Below are 11,858 nucleotides of genomic sequence, written 5' to 3' on the forward strand. Positions count from 1 at the left end.
TTTAGAAGTCTGAAAACACTTAGTTAAGGAAGCAGTTGATTATAATGTTGTTCCAAAAATGATCTAAAATGTTCTGTTATCACAGTGGACTAAAATACTGTTTTAATTATTTTTCTTTATTTAGAAATTAGAGAATTAGAGTAAGACATGGATAAATACATATTTTCACAGCACAGGAAGGAAAAATAAAAGTGCTTTATAGCTAGAAGCAGTTATAAGTTAATTTTAAGTAGACTGTTTAAAAGACAAAGCAGTGAAGGCTTTTCTGATGTTGGCAATAAATGCAGAAAAATTGTTAGTTTCTCTCACTTTCAGCTGGAACTCTGATATACAATCCAGAGGAGGAGTACACGAAGTCACTAAAACAAGAAAGATTAGAAAAATTAGAACACTTTTATTAAAAGTATATGTGCTTTTTCCAGACTTGTGAATTATATAGATTGCAGACTGTGTTCTGTTTTACCTTCCCTTATTATTATTTTTGAGGAATCTATTAAATTATTTTCTTTCAGTGAAGACAAAGCTTCCAATGAACACACAATTTCTATTATTTTTTTTTTTTTTATCTCCAGACCTCCTGCTTGGTGCTGTGCTCCTATTTCAATTGTAGCAATTTGCATCCTGCCTCAAAGACTGAAATGCATTCCTAAACATTTTTGTTGCTCTGCAGGTGGGCATATTGAAAACTGATGTAGCCCAGCAAGTGATAACCTCTTCACTTCAACACAGTTTGGACTTAAGTTAATGAAAAATGAAGTCTATTCCGTCTGTACCCAGAGGCACAGAAAGACTGCTGCATCCACCTGTCCCTGCATCTCCCTCCTGCTTTGCTTGATACAAAGTAAACAGCAACTTCACAAATGAAGGACAGTGCAGGTAAGCAGTTAAGTTTTCTTTATAAGCAAGGGTAACTTCATTAAGAACATATTAGTGCTGCATTTTTTTTTCACTCTTAAGTTAAGTTTATTAAGTTTTTCACTCTTAAGTTTCAAGCTACTCAATGGATTGCTGGCCAAGATCCCCTGGCGCGCCGCCCTCAAAGACAAAGATGTTGAGGAGAGCTGGCTGCTCTTCAAGGATGCCCTCCTGGAAGCACAAGAGGTCTCCATTCCTCTGAATAAGAAAGTGGGCAGGCGAGGTAGGAAACCGGCATGGCTCAGCAAGGACCTGCTGAGAGAACTGAGGGCGAAGAAAGGGGTGTACAAGCTCTGGAAACAAGGCTGTGTCACCTGGGAAGAGTACAGGGATGCTGTCCGGACTTGCAGACGTGGGATCAGGGAAGCCAAGGCGCAGGCAGAACTGAACTTGGCAAGGGATGTGAAAAACAATAAGAAAACCTTCTACAGGTACATTGGCCAGAAGAGACAGGCCAAAACGGGTGTACCTACTTTGGTAAATTTAAAAGGAGAACTGGCTTCAACAGATGAAGAAAAAGCTGAGGTGCTGAATGAATTCTTCACCTCGGTCTTCACTGGTGGCCAGGATTCTAGTCTTTTTCACGTCCCTGAGCCCTGCATCCCCAAACCTCTATGTGGGGACCAAGGAGGTAAATCCCTCCCCACTGTAAGGGCAGAGCAAGTCCGACAGTGCCTCCTTAGACTGAATGAATATAAGTCTATGGGGCCGGATGGCGTGCATCCCAGGGTCCTGAAGGAGCTGGCTGAGGTGGTTGCCGAGCCGCTCTCCATCATATTTGAGAAGTCGTGGCTGTCAGGTGAGGTCCCGGACGACTGGAGGAAGGGTCACGTCACTCCCATATACAAGAAGGGGAGCAGGGAGGACCCGGGGAACTACAGGCCGGTGAGTCTCACCTCCGTGCCTGGGAAAATCATGGAACAGATCCTCCTGGACAACATGCTCGATCACATAAAGAATGAGCATGTGATCCGAGACAGCCAGCACGGCTTCACCAAAGGAAGGTCATGCCTAACTAATCTTGTGGCCTTCTATGATGGAGTGACGGCATTGGTGGACGAAGGGAAGGCGACCGATGTCATTTTCCTGGACCTGAGCAAGGCCTTTGACATGGTCCCCCACCACATCCTCATCTCCAAATTGGAGGGAAGTGGATTTGATGGGTGGACGACCCGATGGATAAGCAATTGGTTGAAAGGCCGCAGACAGAGGGTGATGGTCAATGGCTCTATGTCCAGGTGGAGGCCGGTAACAAGTGGTGTCCCCCAAGGGTCTGTCTTGGGACCGGTGCTCTTTAACATCTTTATCAATGACATCGATGAGGGAATTGAGTGCACCCTCAGCAAGTTTGCTGACGACACCAAGCTGAGTGGTGCGGTTGATACGGTGGAAGGAAGGGATGCCATTCAGAGGGACCTCGACAGGCTGGAAAGCTGGGCTCGGGTGAACCTAATGAGGTTCAACACGGCAAAGTGCAAGGTTTTGCATTTGGGCCGGAAGAACCCCAGGCACCCGTACAAGCTGGGAGGAGTGGTCCTTGAGAGCAGCTCGGCAGAGAAGGACCTGGGGGTCCTGATGGACGAGAGACTCAACATGAGCCAGCAGTGCGCTCTGGCAGCTCGAAAGGCAAATGGGATCCTGGGCTCCATCAGGAGAGGGGTGGTCAGCAGGGACAGGGAAGTGATTGTCCCTCTCTACTCGGCTCTTGTGAGGCCCCATCTGGAGTACTGTGTCCAGGTGTGGAGCCCTCAGTACAAGAAAGACATGGAGATTTTGGAAAGGGTCCAGAGGAGGGCGACTAAGATGATCAGGGGGCTAGAGCACCTCCCCTATGAGGACAGGCTGAGGGAGTTGGGCTTGTTCAGCCTGGAGAAGAGAAGGCTGCGGGGCGACCTCATTGCAGCCTATCAATACCTGAAGGGAACCTACACCCAGGAGGGGAGTAAACTCTTCATAAGGGCTGACAATAGCAGGACTAGGGGAAATGGATCCAAGTTGAAGGAGGGAAGATTTAGGTTGGATGTTAGGGGGAAGTTCTTTACGAGGAGAGTGGTTAGGCCCTGGAACGGGCTGCCCAGGGAGGTTGTGGATGCCCCGTCCATGGACGTGTTCAAGGCCAGGTTGGACGGGGTCCTGGGCAACCTGATCTAAATGTGTATGTTTGGTGGCCCTGCTAGGCAGGGGGGTTGGAACTACATGATCCTTGAGGTCCCTTCCAACCCGGGTGATTCTGTGATTCTGTGATTCTGTTAGAAGATAAAAGTTACAAGTAAACTGTACTTATAGTTGTTTCTCCCTTTTTTCATATATACACATCAGATTCTGTCCTCAAATTTAAGAACTTAAAATTCACATACCTTCATAATCTCCCTGTTCATTTATGGAAAGGGTAAACACATACGGCTTGTCGGGATCTTTGTGGTCAATATGTCTGAATATAAACTGTAACTGCTCATCTAAAGCAAACAAACAACTCATTAACACCACTAACTTTGGATGGAGAGCCTAAGTGATGAATCAAAACATAGTATTAAGATACAGTTAGAATACTTGCAAATTCAATAAACCTAGTCTCTTTGCAAGACAAATGTATTTTAATATACCATCTTTTGTCTTTTGAGAGACTTATTTGGAGTTGGCAGTTACTAAACATTGCTTCCTTAGCTTTACTTTATCTTTACAAAGACATTCAAACTGCTCTTACATAACAAAAGCAACTGCGACAGTGACACAGACACAGGCCCAGACTATGCCTGCTAATCAATCAGTGCACGTTGTCAGTGATAAGTGGTGTATACAAATGTAATGAAAGAAAGGAAAATGACTCAATATAACCCACTAGAGAAGCCCAAGGAAGCATATATCAGGCAATTCTTCAGTTGTGCCAGCTGCAACTTCTCTGCATAATCCAGTGTTAACCAGATTATATCAGAGAATTTGGAAAACAAAGAAACTAACATAACTTACTATGAATTCTGCGTATTTCCAATCCAAGCCGCTCTTCAAACAGCTCTTTAGATTTGCACAGTCGTTCCACTCTCTCCTTAGTGGCTTTGTTTTTAGATGATATTACTAGAATTTTAAAAACCGCCAAAAATATGAAAGTAAAGGTTAGCAAAACACACCAACACTGTGAACAGCAGAAAAGTCAAGTGCTAGCACTGAAAACAATTCCTCCTCTGATTAAGAAACTCTACTTACTTTCCTTTTTCTTCATCAATTCTTCTTTAAGCTTTTGTATACTGTCAGTCAACTCCTTCTTTTGCTCTTCTTCGTGGTTTAGATTAGATTTTATTTCCGTCAAATGTATTTCATTTTCTGATATGTGTTTGTTCTGCTGGAGAATCTCTGACAGGAAACAAGAAAATATGAACATTTACGGCTGATTAAGTAGGTCTCCACTATTTAGTAATTATCTATATAGTTTGTGATTATTTATTCGAATAAAATCTAGTGAAATGCATGCTACCTCAGCCGGATAGAAAAGTCAGCATGACTGAGAGCATCAAACATCGTCATAAAGTAAAAGTTGTTCAGAAAAAAAGCAACAGAGAAGCAAGCTCCTCTGATGCTTCAGTGACATAGAGAAGGTTTCTGGTGCCAGAACTGGTTACATCTTCAAAACATGAGGATGATGGATCTTCACAGATAAACTACTCAACAGAAACCCCTAAGGTAAGGAAACACTCCCTGATATTACATTGCAACTATTTTTTTCTGAGATTCTGAAATTCAGTTACAATATTTTGAACTAATACTCCTAGACCGTCAACTGCATTTTATTAAGAGGCACAAGTAGCCTCACAGTATTTAACTCTACTTTCTGGTTTTAAGTGTAATCCCCTGTTCATCCTTCAGCAATGAAAACACTGTATAGAAAACTTTTAATCAGCCTTTATCTTTTCTGAATGAGCAATTAAGTTCTGCAGCAAATAGCTCCTGACTTGCAGTTTACACCCCGTGTCTGAATGCAATTGGCTTTGATTCTATCTTCACTGTGACTTTGCAAGTTACCTTTTAAAACTTGAAGTATGTCATCCAGCTGTACTCAATTTCAGAAAAGTGAGACAATAAGTAAAACACCATACTGTACCATTTCTGTACTCCTGAATTTTATCAATCATCAGGTCCCCTTCTTTCAGCTTCTTGGCCCATCTCTCTGTAGGGAAGAAACTGCAGTTACCTGATGAACTCTGACAGTAACGCGGAGAACACGAGACGCCATGAACGCAGGCGTTCTTACCTGACAGCACCTGTATGGACTCCTTGCACGAGTCTCTCAGTGCTAAAGTCTGATTGATCTGTTCGGTGCCATAAACGCTTTTTAATTCAGTCCAAAATTCTTTCATTTCCCGCTCAACGACTGTTATTTCATCTTCTGTCTTTACAGCAGACATGATGCTTCAATGCATAAGCAAACACTGTGCCGAGACGCAAGCCAACCGTAGCAACTGTACCCAACGTTAACGGGAGAGCTCCAGGGTCCCGCGTGAGTTGCCAATAACCTTTTCCTTTACTTCGCAGCGGCGGCTATCCTGGCCAGAAGGCTCCGCGCGGAACAGTACCGGCAGTTCCCGCGGTACTGCTGCCTCCGCGCTCCTGCGGCTCGAGCCGGGCGCCCCCCGCGCGGAGCTGCTGGCAGCGGCCGCACCCGCAGCTTTCAAACCTCGGGCGCCTTCCCGCCTCTCTAACGGCTGCGCGCTCACCGCACGCCGCTCCGCAACAAGCGCGCCGTCGATTGGCCCGGCGTCCTTCCTGCTGGCGGCCGGAGCCGCGGGGCGCTCTGGGAGTTTTCGTGGGGCGGGGGCGGTCCCCGTGCTCTTCGCCTATCGCTGATGAGAGCCTGTGGAGGCGGGGGCTGCCGAACGGGCGGCTGTGATGTTGCTGCGGGTTCGAGCCGGCGGCTCGCGGTGCCAAACCGTGTGGGGCTCGCCCCCTGCAGTGCTTACGCACGCCCACTTGCGGGGCAGTGGCGAGCGAAGTCAGTGTCAGCAGTGGAACAGGACGGCGCCTTAATGCGCCGCCGAAGCCAGAACTCGTTCGGTATCCAGTTAGAGAGTTCCGAGAACATGCTTGGGCAGCCCGCTGGTGTTTGGTGGTACCCCAATCACTTTTTAATTCTCCAAACCCAGGTTATCCCGTAGGTGGGGAGCTACTCATCTGTTACCTAAAGAGAGACAGACCGAGGACCGGGCAGTCCTTGGTAGCAGCAGAAGCAGAGTTCTTTGTGCTGCCTGTGCTCAGTCACGTTTTGGCACCACCAGTGCCCACTGACACCACAGACCACTTTCCAGTGCCAGTGCTCCCTCTGGGCTCTGGCTGAGTACTGCTTGTGACCCAGGTACCAGCCTTTGTTTGTCGTGGGACTTTCTTAGCAATCAGCTTGAAGCCGTGGCTAATGACTTCCTGCCTTTTACTTAATTTAGTGCCGTTTGTATGATCTCAAAATAATGTAAATATTACTGTTTTGAGGATTGCTATCTGAAGCTGTTAATTATGAAGCACTAAGCGCAATCTCAGCTGAAGGCACTGGTGGTTGTGTTATTCTTGGACAAAGTTACTGCTGGTGGATAGTATTTGTAAACCCCGTTGTGTTTCTGTCTCAGTTGACTTGGACACCTGTTCTCCAGTTTCCTAGCACCAGCAGTCCCAAAACTAACATTAGACTGGTGTTCCCTATATTCTTGAGGCTTGTATGCATTAGGGTTGGGCTGGTTATTATGAGTATCAAGCCATGTATTGATTTGGGCACAACACATGGCTTTTTAAAGTAGGACCATTGCTGTTCTTCAGGGCCAGGTTGGTTGTGGCCCTTGGCAGCCTTATCTAGCGCCTCATGCTGCATTTACTGGTTGGCAACCCTGCCCACGGGAGGGGGCTGGAACTAGATGATCTTTGAGGTCTCTTCCAACCCAAGCTTTCTGTGATTCTGTTCTTTTCCCAACCCAACCTTAGACCTAACTGAGTGAACTGAGTGAAAACTGTCAGTATAACATTTAAATGTTGCCCCTGACACAACTGCCTTTCTTCTTTGGGCTCCTAACTGTCTGAATATGCTATTTTCCTAAATCTAGTTGTTAAGCAAATACAAATTCAACTAATCTAAACAAACGCTAACCTCTAATGTCTTTTGACAGTCCGATTCCATCAAAAACTAACCCAACCTAACTCTGGACCAGGAATTTGTTCTCAGATGTGTTATTTTCTAAATGTTTGATGTACTCAAGCCATGCAGTAATGCATGGAAGAAAGTTTTGACAGTGATTTACCCTGTTTGTATCTCTGTGAGATTTGCTGTAGGCAATGCAATTGTTGTGATTTCCCCCTTTCTGTACTTTTTAGTTCTTTTTGGGTGTATGTGTGTGAAATGTGGTTAAACTTGTGGTGATGGCAACAGCAGGTGACAGATGCTTGCAACCAGGCTGAGAGGCATGCTTCTCCTAACAAAAAAGTCTGTAGCTTTATTGTATTGCTAGCTGCAAGTCCTTACCTGATATTGTGGTGCTGAAGACAAGGTTAGGTGAGAGTTCCAGCTCAAGGTCAAGAAGCTGCTGCAGCTTGGATGGAAACTGCTCCGGTTACATAAAATTGAGGAGCTGGTGCTCGTAAGCAGACTCAGCGTGGCAGGCCTCTAATCTCAGTGGGCTAATGTTGATAGGGTTAGTTTCAGAGGCTAGAGAATAGCAATAAATAAGGCAGAGTGATCTTATTGGAAAGGGAAAAAAAATTATAGTGGAGGTTGTTGCCCTAATGGGTCCAGACTCCATGGCTTCCTTCAGTTTATGAAACTTGAAGGCTGAGTTATACCTTTTACTCGCTCTTAAACTCTTGATTGCTTGTGGTACCAAAAACGTACTTTCTCATACTTGAAACTATAATAACATCCCTTAGCTTTGACTGTTTCAGGAACATGCCAGAAGTGTATTTTGTGTTTTGTTTGTATCATTTACATCATTACATGTACAAGCAAACAGGAATATATACAATATTAAAGTCTGGCAGTTATTGTTGGAAATGGAGTTCCTGTAGTTTCCCCTATTTGCATAGTTTATACCAAGGAAAGAAGAATTGCAGTGGCTAGGAAAGATCAGATTAAGATCAGATCAGAACCAGGAGAAAGTAGTTTGTGCTAGCTTTTGCTAACTCTCCACTGGTTAGTCCAGCCCACAGGAGTCCAATGTTCACCAGGGCAGCATGGGTCCTTGGTCCAACAAAGAGTGCTTGAGGGCATGAAATGTGAAAGAAAAGTAAGAGCTTCTTGAAAGACTCTTCTGTTCTGATATCTGAAATTAACATGCATCTTCTCGGTGGCTCCATTTGGAGAATATCCATACCCAAGAAAATAGCTGTCCACTGTTGTATGGAGGGTTTTCTAGTTAATCCTTGTAGCTGGTCCAGTGCCAATGAAAACACTGACGTGGAAATTAATGTTATTGTTCCATTAACTAAACATAATGGAGCAGAAATTTAGGCCCAGTACATAGGCTCCCATTAACAGTGATTTAGAAGATGTTTGCTTTGACGGCTTTTCTTTCCCTTGCAAACATTTGCTTTGCAACGTCTGACATTGGTTATGTAATGTTTGCTCTCATGTGTAGGTGTAAAGTAGCTGTAAACATTTTGTTCATCCTCCTGTGGTTCATCAACGTGATTTTGTTTCTGTGTTACTACCAATAATATAGAACATCTTTGATTATCTCTGTTTTTCCATATCTTGGAAAAATGAAGCAAGTTGCAATCTTTTTATGTGAGCAGAAACGATTTTAAAGGGTTTTTCATGTCAAAAGCTTTGATGTCAGAACATGTTTTGAATTATTTTTTTTCCTTTCTATGCAGATCATTAGTTTTCCTTGCATTTCCACTTGCTAAAATACAGCAAATAGTTCTATTTTATGTATTATCTCAAGCGATTCAGAAGACTGGGAGCACTACACAGAACAGGAAGGAAAAGCCTATTGAGGAAGTAGCTCTTCATTGCTGGTGTTCAAAGTTGTTGTTAAATGCAGTATTACAATAGGTGTTTCTCTGTCTTGTCTCTGCTGGTTACAGGAATTAAGAAAGCCTTGGATATCTCAGCCCTTTGTGGGTTGCTAGATGCCACGTGCAGGTCAGCAGTGACCCACACATCAGCTGTCCATGCCTGCTGGACAAGGCAGGATCATGAGAGCTTCCAGGCACCACAAAAACATCACCTGAGCTGTCTATCTCACAGAAATCTGCTTACTTCTTCCCAACCCCTCCTGCTTTTTGTTTGTCAGATGTGGACTTGTTGGGTTGGTTTTTTTTGAAAACAAAAAATGCTTATAAATTATAATGTCTATAAAATACTTTTATAAACATGACATCTCCTGTATATCCTAGATCTGAATGTAGGAGCTGCTGAAACAGTCAGAAGGAATGTAGGAGAAAACTAAAGTTTATTTATATGTTTGCTGTTAACTGTTAACAGCATAATGGTGTATTCAGTAATTGTAATGGGTTGTCTATCTAAGCAGAAAGATAATTATCGACATATGAATCAGCAGCAAAATATTTACAGTGAAAATGGATGTCAGGGCTCTAGCATTTGTACCTGAGGAGGGTACCTCACTGAAGTGAGGCTGCTGAGACAAGCTCCTTCAGGCTCTGTGTCAATGGAGCATCTGGAGAGCCAAAGGAGTGCCTGAGCAGATCTGAGCGGAGGAGGCAGGGTTCTGCCTGAGCAGAAGGGTTCTGTCCTGGTGTATTTTTGTATCCAAGTGGTATCCAGAAGTAGTACAAGCATGCAAAAAGTTAATGGAAAGGTCTTGCATGTCTCGTGTCAGAGAAGCTATTCTTCTGATCCATTATGTAATGATGACATTCCAGAGAAACTGGAAGGTGAACTATTTTATTGCTTGGTCTCTCCTGAGAATGCTAAACTGTATCCTGATTGGAACTTAGTGCAAAACATTGTTCTTAACAGAACAGTACTTTTTTAGACTTACCTCATTACAGTTGCTGTTAGATTTATACTTAAAGCTAGTTATTCTATATGAACTAGACTGAAAAACAGGTGAAACCTCAGTTTCTCTGTATTTTTTATGTGCTACACCCACGCCTGTACAAAAGAGTGATTGTTGCTATTGTTGCAAGTCCTACTTACCTTTAAAGGAGAGATGCTTTAAATTTGCAGTGAAAAGGCATTTCCTCTAGTGATAACTTGTAAAAAGTTATTTGAAAAAGATGTTTCTGAACTGATCATTTCTTGGGAAGGATCTGGGAGAGGTCAGAATGTTAGTTCTCACCAGGTTACTTGCATGGCTTTCCCTTCTCTGACACCCTGACGAGCTGCAAGCCATAGGGTTAAGAAGAAACAAACCCTCCCATATATTTGCAGTGATCAGGCTAGGAAATACTTGTGTTGAAATATCTTGGAATTTTGTTTTTCAAAGAGTTTTCCTTGAAATCAAGTGAATAATTTAGTCAATGTACAGAAAAGTACTTTTCTGTACAGTTCATATAATTTTCATTCTCTTTTTTAAACTTATGGGTTTCTGTGTGGCTCAGTGCAACTGGTAGCAGTAAGTGGTATAGGTTTTACATCTGGTAAAATGTTTCTAAAAGCAAACTATTAATGGCTAAGTAAAGGTGAGTCTGTGTCAGGAAGAGAGGTCTTCTAAGTCCATTTAGTGATCATGCCTTGTTTGTTGAATCTACTTAATGATTCCGTGTGACTTCCCTGACATCATCATAAAGCCCTGTTGAGCTTCATTCTCCTCGCAGCAAAACCAGGGGAGCAGTGACTATCTGCCTCACAGCTTGTGTGGGTTAGCCTTAAAGCAGTGAAGGTGCTCAATGAATGCACAGAATTACATGCTGTGTACAGTTTGCATATGAGATGATGCTATCATCAGATGCTTGGTATCCATGTTATCGCTGGGGAAGAGCATTTGTCATGCAGTCACCTTATAAATAAGCATGATCTTTACCTATGCTAAATTTAGTAATACTAATGTTGATTGGTCTGATGTGTGCTACTGTATTATTTGTTCCGTGTATTTAAAATCGGACTGTCTGGCAGGATCTCAGTGGATCTCCTTTTGGCTGTTCATCATGGTGGACCCAAGTGCTTCTCTTGGAAGTACACTGGATTGTGAGGCAGTGTGGAGCATTTCTGCTGGGCTGGGGAGCAGGCCGGGGGCTGCAATAGCGCAGGTTCAGCTCCCTGTGGCACAGGTGTGTAGCACTTGTGTCATAAACAAGGTGTGTGAACGGCAATACGGAAGGAGGTGGTATGGAGGCTAAGCATCGTCTGCAGCACGGGGGGTAACATGGCCTCCCTCATCAAGGAAATAATTATTTTCACTGCTCTGAGAAAATTGCCTTTTAAAAAATGAATCTGGTGTCCAACAAAATCATTAATGTATGGATGCTTGTTGCTTTTTACTTTGATTAAAAATGAGCTGTGCAACGTATTAGGTGCAGTATGGTAGCCAAATTCTACTTCAAACTGTGATGTACAGTTTTAGTGACAGTTCTGCAAGGGCCAATCACTGTGTATTCTTTATACAGGCAACACTTAATAAAGTATACACATTACTAATGTCCATCCTGCAGAGAAATGAGCTGTGAAAAAATTCAAGCAAACATGTTCCAACTGTTCATACAAAGGATTGCATAAGTCACGCATTGTGTTTCCACAAAACTTTCCCCACAATTTGCTGCTGATCAGCATGTACTTCGGTTACTTTCCTCCAATTAAAATTTGCAAACAGACCAGCTTTCCAGTGCTAACAGAGATTCGGAGCCACGTGTTTCAGGAATGGCTGGGCACGCCACACCGATGCAATATAAAGGCAACGTTAATCACCTTCTCTCTCACTTTTTAATAGCTCCCTTCTATGGTTCTCATTCTCCCTCAGTAGAGACTTAAGATTAAAAGAACTTTATTATATTTCAAATACAGTTTAATCAGTTTAATC

The 11,858-nt window shown here is 43.4% G+C and overlaps 1 protein-coding gene across 1 annotated transcript; it reads right to left on the bottom strand.

Annotated features, from left to right (window-relative positions):
• Positions 1 to 225: 225 nt before the first annotated feature.
• SPC25 (SPC25 component of NDC80 kinetochore complex) lies at positions 226 to 5,312 on the bottom strand (the record flags this gene model as incomplete). Its single annotated transcript, XM_079538966.1, has 6 exons — positions 226 to 359; positions 3,273 to 3,371; positions 3,883 to 3,987; positions 4,117 to 4,263; positions 5,009 to 5,074; positions 5,159 to 5,312. The coding sequence occupies 6 exons, from the start codon at positions 5,310 to 5,312 to the stop codon at positions 226 to 228; spliced, it is 705 nt and encodes a 234-aa protein (XP_079395092.1).
• Between the last annotated feature and the right edge of the window lie 6,546 nt (positions 5,313 to 11,858).

The sequence above is a fragment of the Tetrao urogallus genome (assembly GCF_951394365.1).
Source record: "Tetrao urogallus genome assembly, chromosome: 8".
In the NCBI taxonomy this organism is placed as follows: domain Eukaryota; kingdom Metazoa; phylum Chordata; class Aves; order Galliformes; family Phasianidae; genus Tetrao; species Tetrao urogallus.